Source organism: Mercenaria mercenaria, chromosome 19 (assembly GCF_021730395.1).
Source record: "Mercenaria mercenaria strain notata chromosome 19, MADL_Memer_1, whole genome shotgun sequence".
Classification (NCBI taxonomy): domain Eukaryota; kingdom Metazoa; phylum Mollusca; class Bivalvia; order Venerida; family Veneridae; genus Mercenaria; species Mercenaria mercenaria.
The window spans coordinates 20,509,378-20,523,911 of record NC_069379.1 but is presented as its reverse complement, the minus strand read 5'-3'; the positions used below and the strand labels follow the sequence as shown (position 1 = coordinate 20,523,911).

The 14,534-nt window shown below is 35.1% G+C and overlaps 1 protein-coding gene across 4 annotated transcripts in view; it reads left to right on the top strand.

Moving 5' to 3' along the window:
- Nucleotides 1-14,534, top strand: part of LOC128551282 (adenomatous polyposis coli protein-like) — a 77,191-nt gene that overhangs the window by 47,851 nt on the left and 14,806 nt on the right. For all 4 annotated transcript variants that reach the window (XM_053532057.1, XM_053532058.1, XM_053532060.1 and 1 more), the window contains 6 exons: nt 7,375-7,557; nt 8,542-8,752; nt 9,485-9,717; nt 10,129-10,246; nt 11,828-12,079; nt 12,604-12,705. In XM_053532057.1, the coding sequence (XP_053388032.1) occupies nt 7,375-7,557; nt 8,542-8,752; nt 9,485-9,717; nt 10,129-10,246; nt 11,828-12,079; nt 12,604-12,705 (1,099 nt within the window). The remainder of the gene's footprint in view (nt 1-7,374; nt 7,558-8,541; nt 8,753-9,484; nt 9,718-10,128; nt 10,247-11,827; nt 12,080-12,603; nt 12,706-14,534) is intronic.

Sequence of the window (14,534 nt, the reverse complement as noted above, 5' to 3'; positions counted from 1 at the left end):
GCCTAGCTATGTTCCTAATATAAATCTGTAGCAGTATCACTTACAAGTACCTAGCCAATAATTGCTGATATATGATATACTGGTACGGGAAAACATCATTTAAACCCAGACAGTCTTTCCATTTTTCCAGATTTTTGAATAAATATGGAGAAGAGAGAAGAGACCATTTTTATGGGGTTTTAGAATAAAAACAATCTATTTTAGCTGAACTGATTTTCTCTTGCAAAATTTTAATAGTCTAGATGAATTTTACAGTACAATGGGAAATAATTCTAAAGCAGTTTCAAATCTGCAAGGTTTTTGTCGAGACGGCATACGGAAACAAAGACATAGTCGTCCAAATGACTGTTCTGTGTATGTGCGTAAGTCCCTCCTTTTGTCCCTCCGGATTGGTTGTTGGGACCATAACTTTGACATACATGGAGCAATTTTGTTTATATTTGGCGTGAATGTTAACCTCATTGACATGGAGTGTCATGTGCAAACCTCAAAGGTCAAGGTCACAGTTTGAGGTGAAAGGTCCTATCAGATCTTGACAGCTGGCGGGCTCGACATGTTGCCCGTGGGCATTTTGATTTTGTTTTGTTTGACATAGACTAACAAGCATTTAGATACAGTATTCAGTTATGTAATGGCATGAAATATTGTCCAAAGTACATATTATCAAATCATGTGGCAGTGGTAAAACCATGTTATAGTTAAGTGGTAACAGGCTTTGCAGTGACTGGTAAATCAAACACTTGCCATAATTTACAGGAAAATTGTCTTTCATGCCAAAGTCTTTACAAACGTTTTTGGAAGTATTCAGTCTATTGACTGTTCTCAAAATACTTTCAAATAATTTCATTGTTTACAGTTTTAACAGGACTGGTGCAATTCACATTCCTAGAAAAAAGAAATAGACTTAGTATTAATGTAGTATAAATTTATTTTTTTACTATTATTACAAACAAAATATACAATATTCAACTATATAAACTTTGTACAACAAAATTCAAAATGAAAAAATATAACTCTGCTGAAATTCAGTCCAATGTAATTATGATGGCAGTGCCTACTGTAACAATAAGGGGAAGTAACTCCATGTTGGAGTTTGGTAAAAGAGAACAAATTATTGTCTGCTGTCGAATTTTGATGGAGAACATTACACACAATGATTTGGGACCCAACTTGAAACTTCTCTAACCATTGTTTTATTCTCTACCTGACAAGCAAACTGGCTGGGCCATTGATTGAAAATGGAAATTATATACAAGTTACAGCTAGAATTATGAATACTGCATCTTGCTTCTTTGAGATAATGGTAGTTACCATTTTGTTATCTTACTGCTGATATATAAATAAAGAAGCTAATAGTCTTTTGTACAGAGACATTGATTTATTATTACTTGAGTAATGTTGGGCTAATGAGGTAAGATCTCGCAGGCAATTACAGAAAGAGAGTAACTCTGAGACAGAATAGTTTCTGTTATTATTGGTGTAACAATATTGTGGTAATGAGATGGAAATATCCCCCTGATGTTTCTGATTTATTGTAGTCTCTCAGCAAGTTACTGGCTAAATGTTGTTTATTGTTGTATTCTATTGACGCTGGTTCTTTGGTATTTACTACCCTTATGAGTTCCACATCATTTTGTAAGAAGAGGCTAAATATGTACATGTATAAATATAATTTCTTTCCTATGAAACAAATTTCAAATTTCTTGAAAGTCAGCCTCACTTTATCAACAGCCTCTTTACAACAAACAAATTTCAGTTTTTAGCTCATCTGATTTTTTGAAAAAAAATGATGAGTTATTGTCATCACTTGAGCGGTTGTCGGCGTCGGCGTCGGCGTCTGCGTCGGCGTTGCCTGGTTAAGTTTTATGTTTAGGTCAGCTTTTCTCCTAAACTATCAAAGCTATTGCTTTGAAACTTGGAATACTTGTTCACCATCATAAGCTGACCCTGTATAGCAAGAAACATAACTCCATCTTGCTTTTTGCAAGATTTATGGCCCCTTTTGTACTTAGAAAATATCAGATTTCTTGGTTAAGTTTTATGTTTAGGTCAACTTTTCTCCTAAACTATCAAAGCTTTTGCTTTGAAACTTGGAATACTTGTTCACCATCATAAGCAGACCCTGTACATCAAGAAACATAACTCCATCTTGCTTTTTGCAAGAATTATTGCCCTTTTGGACTTAGAAAATCAGTTTTCTTGGTTAAGTTTTATGTTTAGGTCAGCTTTTATCCTAAACTATCAAAGCTATTCCTTTAAAACTTGCAACACTTGTTCACCATCATAAGCTGACCCTGTACAGCAAGAAACATAACTCCATCCTGCTTTTTGCAAGATTTATGGCCCCTTTTGGACTTAGAAATATCAGATTTCTTGGTTAAGTTTTATGTTTAGGTCAACTTTTTCTCTTAAACTATCAAAGCTATTGCTTTAAAACTTGCAACTCTTGTTCACCATCATAAGCTGACCCTGTACAGCAAGCAACATAACTCCATCCTGCTTTTTGCAATAATTATTGCCCCTTTTGGACTTAGAAAAATCATTTTCTTGGTTGAATATTATGTTTAAGTCAACTTTTCTCATAAACTATCAAAGCTATTGCTTTAAAACTTGCAACAGTTTTTCCCCATCATAAGTGGACACTGTACATCAAGAAACATAACTCTATCCTGCTTTTTGCAAGAGTGATGGCCCTTTTTAGACTTAGAAAATCATGGGTAGGACAATATTTCTATTATACAAAAAAAATCAGATGAGCGTCAGCACCCGCAAGGCGGTGCTCTTGTTCAAATGATGATCACTCTGTAGAGCTTGCTGTGTACAAAATCTGTTTCCATATGAAGCACCATAAAAGAGGCTAATATTGTCTAGTATGTGTTCAGACCCTGTGTTTTGTTCACAGGAGATGACTCCTGAGGCTATTCAAATTTTATATAATTATGTCCTTTTTCTTCTCAGAACAATAGATAATCAGAGTCAAGACTGATGAAGTCAAGAATATATAACAATTATTTTTTCTAAAAACAAAAGATTATCTAGTCGGTAGCCAGATTACATATTGTCCTGAGTTTAAGCATTATCACAAATTTATGCAATCTCAGTTGTATTTGAAATTCTGCCTTACACTAATTGTAAATACATTAAATCATCTCTCACTTGAGCATTGATTGCTTGACTGTGCATCCTGGTTCACTCGAGGAGTTAATGTGAACCCCAGTCATTTTCCTTAATATTTATTACAATTTGCAACACTTGATAACTCTAGGATCTTGGTCATTCCCTTACAGGCTCGACCGATCTGTATTTTAATGGAATACACATATATTCTGTCAATGAAAAACAAGTTGATACCAAAGACAGAACTCGCCTTGTGAAATATATAATGTTCTTGAATTCTGTAGAATGACATTATACTTTCAAAAAATAGTGCACGACAATTTGTGGGAATATGGGCCGCCGTGAGAAAAATATTGAGAAATATAGAGACCTATACCACATTGTAGATTGAAGTGAGTTATCGTAATTTCCCATGTATCTCTTTCCAGACACGCGACTGGAAAAAGTTATGACGTCATAAATATGGCGGCTTATGAGAAAATAAAAAAAAACGTAGGCTGCTGAATAATTACAGGTGACAACGTCTTTGAAAACTATGTTATGATTGCAAAATTGATATATTTAGTGAAGGTAATGTTTATTCTAGCAGATAAAAACACTTTTATGGAAAAGGATGGAATTCATTATGCTTAAAATGAAAAAAAAAGATATCCATAAATATCAAAAAATGACGAAAACGACTGAATAACGATATTAAGTGAGCAAATGTCTATTTAATGGCGCAGTATGTTCGATTTAAAATAGGAATAGTCTGATAATGTATCACTACAGTAGTCAATTATCATAATTATATGTATCTATATACCCTTGTTATCTGTATGAGTGTGTCAGATCAGCTTAATGCCCCGACACTGTGGTCAGAACTCAAAATCAATAGAAAAATATCTGTTTCAATTTTAAGAATTTTTTTTCTAATGCATTTACAGCTTGTTGTAGACTATTTTGTAGTGCAGATTCTCCTATTGAAATTGATAAATCCAATCAATTAATACATACTTCCAAGTAAAACTAAGTTAAAGACATCTACGAAAGGTATCATCAAAAGATTTCTCTAAGAATGTTTTTGTCCAGCATACTAGTGGTCTATGATGTCATCGTCGTTTAGCGCTACAGTATATTTACCTTTTACAGAAGAAAATTTATAATACTAAAAACTACACCTTGAGTCCTTTCAATGAACATGATCACATCCCTTCATTTTGTATTTTCAAGCAAAGCTCGCATATATGATCATCAATATTATTTTCGATTCCTTAATTGCATATACAATTAGATTATGCTCATTTCATAGATAATTTAACCTCTAATACATGTACCACTTCTAATTTATTAAATGGTATAACTTCATGTCGAACTGATATTTACCTCATGTAAAAAAAATATTGCGACAAAGTATATGCAGATTCTGAAAAAAACATTCCCAGAAAAATTAAAATCCAGCAATTACAGGGTGTGCTGTTCCATCGTTTCATATGATTCCTTTACTCTTTATACATACTTACCAAATAATCCAATGAATTACAAAGGAACTGCCTTAATTAAATGCATTTTCTTGTGTATTCAATTTCAGTTAAGCCTTTTTCTGCTTGTAACATTGCTAAAAATAATTTCAATGTGAACCTGTGAGGCAGTTTGTCAAAAAATCTCCTTATTAAACGATGTCCGGTAAGAGAGAGATAATAAGTAATCCATGAGAACTACTTTTGCCTAGATTGTCGTATGACTTAGAAAACGTTAAACACAGTTATGTGTGGCTACTATATGAAAAATAATTCATGCATTCTTGATGAAGTTTTCAAATACAATCAGTTGTTGCTCGAATAGTTGGCATTTTTTATGTCAGGGAGGTGTAGTTATTAAATGAAACTAACAATTCAAAGACTACAATACTGCATCGCTTGGGATTGATATATCTTTTTCTCTATTTAGATGGGGATGTTCCCCATACATTCTTCTGCAATATATCAGCTTAGATAGCTACCTATTACTAGATACGTAGTTTGTCACAATCAGCTGTAGGTCATGTTTGTCTGTTATATGCGAAGTTTAAAAAGTACACTTTCCTTAATTTATATATAATCTTCATATATTTGCAAGAGCCTCTTTCAAGAATTCAATGAACGTTATCAATATGTCCTTTTGCGGATATACTGCTATTATCAAGTGCAAAAATATTCTACTAAATTTCACGACTGTAATTCAGTCTTGTGTGGGTTATTTTTTTTAAAGTTTAATAACAATTTAAAAAAAACTTCTGTTACTAAGTGTATCAAAACAGTAGTTATTTATCAATTTCAAAATTTAAACAAATGATGAAATGTTTTATTATATGTGGTTCTGACCCTCTTATTTGGAGATATGTTGCATATTCGGTGTTCATTCTTTTGTCAGCTGGATGCTACATTTTCCTCTTTGATCATGGCCAAGGAAAGAAGTGGACCACGCCATGACTTGACTGGTGGTTCTTAGAGGCCATTTGGACTGAGCTGCTTTGATATATTTCTACTTTCCTGATTTGTCGGATCCTTAATAATGTTCTGCTGGTATTCTGCTTTCTGTAACGGCATGGAGAACATGCGCAATTGATTTGTTAAAAACTTTAAGAAGATCCATTGAAAGTATTAATGCAAATAATCAAGATAATAGAAGACTTGGTTTGACTAAGTTTGTTCCTGAGAGGTTTAGAAAGGTGAAAAAAATCTCATGCTCTTTAGCACCAGCTTAAGCTGAATTATAATATAATGATATTTAACGAACTTCCTAATACTAAAAGACCAGAGGCTATTTACATATTTAATGTAGATATTTACTCGATCATTTTTGTTTCAATTAATAGCGTGCCCTCAGTTTCCCTTGCGTGAATAAGACACTCAGCAGTCTGGGGATTAAGTTTACGTATAATATTCTATAACATTGGAATATGGTAGAGATCAAGAGTGTGAGCATTATTGCCAAACTACTGTTTAAGCACACCAGTATTGTTTTGCAACTGACTGTTCCAAGGCTTTGCCGTATTACGTTCTTTTATTTTACGTTTTATGCTTTCTGTCTATTGGCTTTACTTAGTTCATGTATTTATCATGTTCTAACCTATACACGCATTGCTGCAGAGTTTTACGGTTCAAAGATGCGTTGCATTAACATGAATCAGAGTTTATCACAAATCGGATCTGTTGACAAATATTTTCAGTTTCAGAGAAAGAATGATTAAAGAAAGAAAATGAAATGATTATCCCCTGCCCCTGACGCCCGTCCTCCCGCAATTAGCTAAACATATTTACGGAAAGCCAATAATAAACGCTTAAATGCAGGTTTGATAAATAATATTGTTTATAGATACTTTTGTTATCGCGGAGCTGAAGACGAATCAAGTAAAACGCTTTCAGTGTTGATGTCAAGTTTGAATGCATATGATTAACCAGTAATTCTGAGTAATTAAGTCGACTATTATGGATCTAACTTTAAGAAAATATCTGTTAAATTTCCACCGGCATACTCGTCTTGATCGTACGTAGATATTGTTTAAATAAAATTGCAAACAATGCATGTTATATGCACATGTTCTAATAATAACAGTATTGACAATTTCTTGTGCCGACATTGATTTGTATTGAATTTTCGACACAATTCTCTCCTTCCAGGTACTGATTAAAACCAGATATTAATAACGTATTTTCCCTTATTGTATTTTATATTTCTTGTAACGTTTGGAAATAATCTTATTTCAGATTCAACGCCGTAAGAATTTTATTTCAAGAGGTAGAAGCGACATGTAAAAATGCATTGCAAATTAGGTGGGTGGGGTACAAAATAAACAATTAAAATAACTTAAATCTACTTTCTACTGAGAAAGTGCAAATATGATATATTTGATATTTCCAATTGGCTTCTTTAATAACATCATATCCGGTGTTATAAGCAATTTTACAATTATTTTCAATCATTATTCAGCAGTATTATTTTCGTAAACGGTCGCCATATTGATGATGTCATTTCCGGATCCAGTCGCGGTCACCAGAAGAGATACATACATATTATTTTTGTCTTGGACCAAGGAATAATTTGGTATATGTGGCTATATTTCTCAACTACTTTCGAGGGGGATTACGAATGGCTGTGGACTAAAAGAGAAAAGAAGACATTATGTGCTAGAAATAGGGAATTAATGAGGATGCTGTAAAATGACAGAAGTTAAAACTGACTGAAACTTTGAAGAAACTAATTTATTCATTTTGGTTATTTTTGTCTGAATTTCAGCATCCAGGCCGGCAGCCGGGGTTCACAAGGAAACATTTGGAGCTTGAGATAGCTCGGTTACGGGAAACAATGCATGAGAGCTTTGGCACCAACGAGCAGATTGTTCACCGACGGGACAGTAGAGTACATCGAATACGACAAGTTGAGGCGGAGATGATCGCCATGCAGCAACAGCGACAACAGGTGTGTATGGAACTACTTTACTTTGAAGTCCTTAGTTTCATGTTTTTCACATACTATTATTTCTCAGATACATGATTTTGTGGATATTAAATGGTATTGATAACATAATGAGAATTTTATTTTGTTTGATGGGATATTGATATTTTGTTGATCAGTGCAGTCTCAAAACCATGAAAATTTAATGCCTCCAAAAGAAACAGTTAATTATATGTACAAACATTCTGTACTGAAACACTTTAATGGCAAAGCTAAATCAAGATAACTAGATGAAGCAGTAGTGGAAATTGGCATATTACATGTATATATTTTTGCACATTTTTATGGTCTACCGACAGCGAATAAAGATAGCAAGTTATCTGTTGTTTACTGACCAGCAACATTGCAAAATATTCCTTACAGGTCAAAATAACAATACCTCAGACAGATTGAGTTTAGTGACAAGTATTTGCATCTCATTTCTGCTGATTGCAGACAGTAGGCTGGTATATAGACAATGATTGAACATTGGATATTCAATCAAGAGTCAGACGTGACAGTTTAGAAATTAAGTCTGTTCTTTGTTAGACGTGGCTGGCATTTTCACGGAATATAGCCTGAACATGTTCCATTGGTGGAGACGTTAGCATTTGATTAATACACTGAAAATATAGTTGTCCACTGTTGTTAGTTTCTGGAGGTTTCTGTATTCAGCAATATAAATGACATAGAGGTTGGCAGCCAGTTTTAGAATGCATCTTTGCCATTGGTCAGTTCCAAGACTGATATCAGAATCAACTAATCAGATGCAAGATTGATCTCAAAATGAACCAGTCAGATATAAGAGTTTCTAGTTTGAACCCTGAGGATATTGTCAGCAGAGGATTGTCCTACACTTGTCAAATAATAATCATGTCTGTATCTCTGAATGTAGAGAAATGATAAAAATACTAGCATTGAATTTCAGTATTTGTTAGCATTTATTAAAGTTTTATTCCCCACCCACAGATGTTACAGGGAGGTGATGGTCAAGGTAGATTAAGACATCAGTCATCATCCGACTCCGCCAACTCTAGTTCCCCTGTTGACCTTGACTCAGACCAGGTTACTATGGCAACACAGACAGATGACAGTCCAGTAGAGCCACAGCAGGACAAGATGGGATTTGGACACGGTATTCCAGGATCTATATACCACGGTACCTGGCCTATAGGAAAAGGTAATTGTCATTGGTAATTCTGTACTCTTCATGTATTACCCAGAATTACCACCAGTAAGCCTATAGAAGGTAGAGAACAAGACTGGCAGTCAGGAAGGTGTATGATCAGATCCATGGCAGGCTGTATGTTCTCTGTCTCTGACTGATGTAGGCTAATGTCTAAGATCGTTCGGACTTTATAACACATCCATGTGGGGAAGTTGCAGGTTATTTTTAGAAAACAGGTTGATACTTGCAGCAACCTAGAAACACTAATAAGGTTAACTGATCACTGTACATAACTGTAAAACTGTTTTAGAACTGGAAAAAACAAACATATAATTATGACAGTCGGTTATCTTTGGACTAGCTCCTTGGTTGTGATATACTGTATAGTTAATTCTTATCTTTGTGATTGTAGCAGGTCTGTAATCTATTCCCAATAAAATGTTAGTCAGTTTTCTGAGAAAATCCTAAGATGGACCAGAATATGTCACTATAACATCAGCTAAAAAGAAAAATGATAAAATCTGTTGTTTTGTGACAAATTCTCAATTATCTGTCTTGGGACTAGTCTTAAGTTTTCTTAATGACACAACAAACATGTTATGGAGTGGAAATAAAGAGCAGATTCAAACCTATAAAGAGACGATGCACAAATGTTTGATTTAAGAATACTGAGGAATGCAATCCCTATTGTCTGCAGTATTTTATAGACCACATGTACAATTCTTGTGTGTTCTTTGCCAACAGATGACAACATACAAGCTTCTATCGGTCACCATGGTGATCTGTCTAGTGTGATGAGCTTTAACTCTACTAATACCAGTAGCTCTCATGGATCTGGGTCAGGAGCCAAAGGTCAAGGTCACCCAGCATCAGTAGCTCAAGGTCAGCAAAGGTCATTACAAGGACAACCTCAGCAGCAGCAGCCCCAGCCAATACCGCTGACACCTCAGATACCACCACAACAACTTGGTACCAAGGTAGATCTACTTTTAGACAAATTTTGTGTGCTAGGCTGTGACAATTTTATGGTAGTAATATTTTTCAACATCTTGTTTCATGTGATGGAGATGCATAGCAACTGTTGAAATTTAGGACTGGTGGTTCAAATCATGAAATTTTACTTTCTTTAGAATTACTTTAAATGAATTCAAAGTAATTGTCCATAATTCAGGATACATGTGCCTAGTTTAAATAGCTGGAAGGATTTAGCCTTATATACATACACAACCAGTACTGATTCATAAACTTCATGATATATAAAATAGAGGGAAAACATACAGTCAAAATTAAGGAGTTGCTGTTACATCTTAAAGTGCAGTAAAGAAAGGGACAGATAATTTTCAGACTTGATTCATAAGCATTCGTATTGTTATCAATAAACTTTTCAGGTTGAGATGGTATATGGTCTGTTATCCATGTTAGGAACCCATGACAAAGATGATATGTCTCGTACATTACTGGCAATGTCTAGTTCACAGGACAGTTGTATAGCTATGAGGCAATCAGGTAGGTGTCATTTCCATTGGTCTAAATATAGTCACATGTTTAGTAATAACAAGTCATATTGACCTAAGGATGGAGCTGAATACACAGATTGACCTGTGAAAAAATCCTCACTTGCGACCTTGCAATTTGTTGTCGCGCACAGGTGAATAAATTACAAGGAATGAATTACCAACCTCTGCTACATTCAGGTTTTATAACTTATCACTTAGTGTTACAAATAACTAGCAAGTGGTGAGATGTAATGATAGAACAATTTTGACTTTTTGGTTAGGTCAGTATGAGGAGTTACTGACTTCTGTAAAGTGATATCAAACGTGGACAAACCCTTAAACAGTATCCCTTCTTTGGTTGATATATCCTCATACAGGCTTCACTAAGATGTAATAATTCTACAGAATATGTCAGATTGTAAGCAAAACAAAATTGCTCAGATTTATAGTGTCTCCTTCCAAAGACCTTTTTATTGCTTTATTGTCTCATGTACAAGATATTGAATTTGAGTTTCACAAGGTTGCACAGGCCTTGAAAAGTCCTTGAATTCGATGGTAGTCCTTGAAAACTCCTTGAAAATGACAAAAACCCTAAAAAACCTGGAAAAGTACTTGAATTTCGAAAAAAAAACTTGAATTTGACCTTTCACTCCTTGAAAATATTCTTTCCGTAACTTTGCTTTGCAAAAAGAATTTAAGGCTTAAAATAAATCTGAGAAAATGAAAATAAATTCGTGAAATTGCAGGATCGGGTCACTCGTATGCTATTATAGTGGTCTTCGGCCACACTTTATCGATATTTACAGAGTGCTATTTCTACTGTATCACCGTTTGCATGTTTCCGTTTCCATTTAAAAAAAATACGGGGAATAATAACTCGCAACTTTTAGCTATTTGCGAGTGTTTCCAGTGAATTAAAATGAGTAAGAAAAATAAACATGTTTACTCAAGTAAGTGGGAAACAAAAGACGAATATAAACAGTGGCTGAAGCCCTATAGAACAGACAGAACGAAGTGTATTTGTACGTCGTGTGACAAAATTTTGAGGTATCAGTAGTGGGAGTGTGCTAAAAAACCACAAGAAAAGCGTTAAACCTCAGCAAAATAGTGAATCACATCAATCTAATAATCGAATTACGTCATTTTCAAAGGTGTGACAAGTGATGGTTGTTTTATTTTTGCATTTACATAATAAAAGTTGTTCAGATTAGGTTGTGGTTTTGAAAAAAAATAGTGCTTGAAAAATTGTAAAAAGTCCTTGAAAAGTACTTGAATTTTGTCTCTGATATTCTGTATGAACCATGGTTTCAATACACTTAATGTGTTATTCTGTCCAACATTGCTCATCAGTGTTACCGATAAACACAAAAGGGCTGTTTGCAAGAGAGAAGTTATATCGTTAGCATAGAAACCAGGGTCTATGTTTATGAAACCAGTCTCAGTTCCTAATAATGCTACTGGTTGGTTGCTAAATTATGAAACTGACAAATTGCAATGATGTACTCTTGTATTGTACAGATCTCCAAATCAGTGTTTCCAAATCTCATAGCTGGCATAAACACACCATAAATTTATATCACCTGAATTGCAGGTTGTCTGCCCCTGCTGATACAGTTACTACATGGCTCTGACAAAGATTCTGCGTTGCTTGGTAACACACGTGGCAGTAAAGCTGCCAGGGCACGTGCATCAGCTGCGTTACATAACATAGTACACTCCCATCCTGACGACAAACGGGGTCGGCGTGAGGCACGGGTACTAAGACTGCTAGAACAGATTCGCGCTCACTGTGACCAGCTGAGAGAAAATTCCTCAGATGAAGAGGATGAGGATGGAAAGCATGGTGGGTATTTGTTGTTTGTACAGTCAAACCTCTGTAGACTAGGAAGACTTAATTGTGTCTGCAGTAGAAGGGATCCCAGTGGAGAGACTTAATTACTAAGAAATTGAAGAAATGGTTAATTTTGCAACATGAAAGTGTATGTTTTTTTTGCCAATGGAAATTATTTGCAGAGTGAAGTAAGTTTACAACAGACACAATCTTTGGAAAATATTTTGGTTTCTCACACTTGGTTTCTCACACTTAAGTAAGAGAGGTTGCTTCATTTATCGGTAATAGTAATATGTGAAAACAAAAGAAGCATTCACTTCAAGAATATTAAGAATGTGTAAAATGTGTAATTTCAGCCGATCATTTTTTGAATTTTCAGTTTTCTTACATTTTATTTATCACATTAAAAAAATAATTGCAAACATTTACACACATCAAACCTCAACTTTCTATGTTTTGCAAAAAAAACTTATGACTTAAATATAAGCATTTCCAGTATGAGGCCTTCAAATATTAAATGTTGATATATATTTCAGTACATCAAGGTTTATCCATGGATCACCACCCTGGGCCAGCAATAGCAACATTGATGAAACTGTCATTTGATGAGGAACACAGGCATGCTATATGTACACTTGGTAAGAACTTTCTTATACAGCTATTCATAAGATTATTACTATTCCCAGATCTGGGAAAATCAGTGAACACAATTCCCTTCTTGGAAATATTACTGAATTTGAGAAGGGCTAGTTTTATCAAGCGAAATTCAGGGAAATTCTCAAAAAGAGTTTGAAATTCCTCCCTGAAACTTTAAGTAGATGACAAAAGATTAAAAAAAAAAAGCAGTATTTTGAACTTTCACCTTTAAAAAGAAGCTTGTTAAACTGTCAGTAATGTAACAAATTACAATTCTGTGTTTATGAATTTTTATCCTGGACAATTTTTAAGGATGATATTTTAAAGAGGCAAGTAATAGGAAGTGTGTGATGTTTAGCTCACCTGAGCCAAAGGCTTATGGTGAGCTTTTGTGACCACTCAATGTCCGTCGTCGGTCGTGCATCGTGTGTCGGTCAACATTTTCTAAAAAAAATCTTCTTCTTGAAAACCACTGGGCAGAATTACACCAAACTTCACAGGAATGATCCTTGGGTGGTCCCCTTTCAAAATTATTCAAAAGATGAATTCCATACAGAATGGTTGCCATGGCAACTGAAAGGAAAAACTTTAAAAATCTTCTTGTCCAAAACTGGAAGGCATAGAGCCTTGATATTTGGTGTGTGACATCATCTAATGGTCCTCTGTGAAGATTGTTCAAATTTTGTGTCGATTCACCGCGAAAACCCAACTCACTGTGCCCCTGGGATGAAAAGAGGCCCCTCCCCGGGGGTGCCAAGTTTTACATAGACTTATATAGGAAAAAACTTTAAAAGTCTTATTGTCCAAAACCACAAGACCTAGGCATTTGATATTTGGTATGTAGCATTGCCCTGTGGTCCTCTACCAAAAATTTTCAAATTATTACCCTGGGGTGAAAAGAGGCCCTGCCCCGGGGGCTTCAAGTTTTACATAGTCTTATATAGGAAAAATATTTTGAAAATCCTTTTGTCTGAAACTACAAGACCTAGGCCTTTGATATTTTGGATGTAGCATTGCCTTGTGGTCCTCTATGAAGATTATTTAAATTGTGCCCCTGGGGTGAAAAGAGGCCCTGGGGGTCCCAAGTTTTACATAGACATTTATAGGAGAAAACTTTAAAAATCTTCTTGTCTGAAACTGTAAGGCCTAGGCTTTTGATATTTGGTGTGTTGCATTGCCTTGTGGTCCACTACCAAAATTGTTCAAATTATTACCCTGGGGTGAAATGAGGCCTTGCCTCGGGGGTCCCAAGTTTAACATAGACTTGTATAGGGAAAAGACTAAAAATCTTCTTGTCTGAAAGTTCAGGGCCTAGGCCTTTGATATTTGGTATGTAGCATTGCTTAGTGGACCTCTAACAGGATTGTTCAAATTATGCCTGTGGGGTGAAAAGAGGCCCTGCCCTGGGAGTCACTTGTTATATGAGTTATATAGGAAAAAATACTTAAAAAATTATCAGATTATATTTCCTACACTGTTTAATTATATTTACCTGATGTACCCAAGTGATTACGGGTCACCTTACTGTGACCTTGACCTACTTTCTTGTGTTTTTTTTTAGCTCACCTGAGCCAAAGGCTCATGGTGAGCTTTTGTGACCGCTCAATGTCCGTCGTGTGCTGTGTGTCTGTCAACAATTCCTAAAAAAATCTTCTTCTTGAAAACCACTGGGCAAAATTACACCAAACTTCACAGGATTGATCCTTGGGTGGCCCCCTTTCAAAATTGTTCAAAGAATTTAATTCCAAGCAGAACTCTGGTTGCCATGTCAACCGAAAGAAAAAACTTAAAAATTCTTCTTGTCAAAAACCACAGGGCCTAGGTCTTTGAT